The 273-nt window shown below is 75.8% G+C and overlaps 1 protein-coding gene across 1 annotated transcript in view; it reads right to left on the bottom strand.

Moving 5' to 3' along the window:
• The window catches only part of RALGAPA2 (Ral GTPase activating protein, alpha subunit 2 (catalytic)), a 129,103-nt gene extending 128,836 nt beyond the window's left edge, over positions 1 to 267 (bottom strand). The window contains exon 1 of the mRNA XM_010575074.1: positions 124 to 267. Within this exon, the coding sequence (XP_010573376.1) occupies positions 124 to 229 (106 nt within the window). The 5' untranslated portion in view covers positions 230 to 267. The remainder of the gene's footprint in view (positions 1 to 123) is intronic.
• Positions 268 to 273: the final 6 nt, after the last annotated feature.

The following is a 273-nucleotide window of genomic DNA, read 5'->3' as shown; positions in this document are numbered from 1 at the left end:
AGACGCGAGAGGCGGGAGAAGCCCTGAGGGGAGCCAGGGGGCGGGGGGGCTCCCCGCCCTGCCCCGGCCCCTCAGGGCGCGGCGGGAAAAGGGTCAGCGCCCCGCCGGCCGCCCCCCACTCACCCAGCAGCGCCCGGAGGTGCTTGAGGCGGGTGAGTACGTCCCGCTTGGGGTCCAGCGCCTTCTGGGTGGATTTCCTGACATCGGCGTGGCCCTTCCTGGAGAACATCCCGGCTCGGGGCGGGCGGGCGGCGGCCGAGGGAGGGGAGGGGA

This window comes from Haliaeetus leucocephalus, unplaced genomic scaffold (genome assembly GCF_000737465.1).
Source record: "Haliaeetus leucocephalus isolate CR32 unplaced genomic scaffold, Haliaeetus_leucocephalus-4.0 Scaffold450, whole genome shotgun sequence".
NCBI classification, from domain to species: domain Eukaryota; kingdom Metazoa; phylum Chordata; class Aves; order Accipitriformes; family Accipitridae; genus Haliaeetus; species Haliaeetus leucocephalus.
The sequence above is the reverse complement of the archived record's forward strand: the minus strand, read 5'-3'. Positions and strand labels throughout refer to the sequence as shown.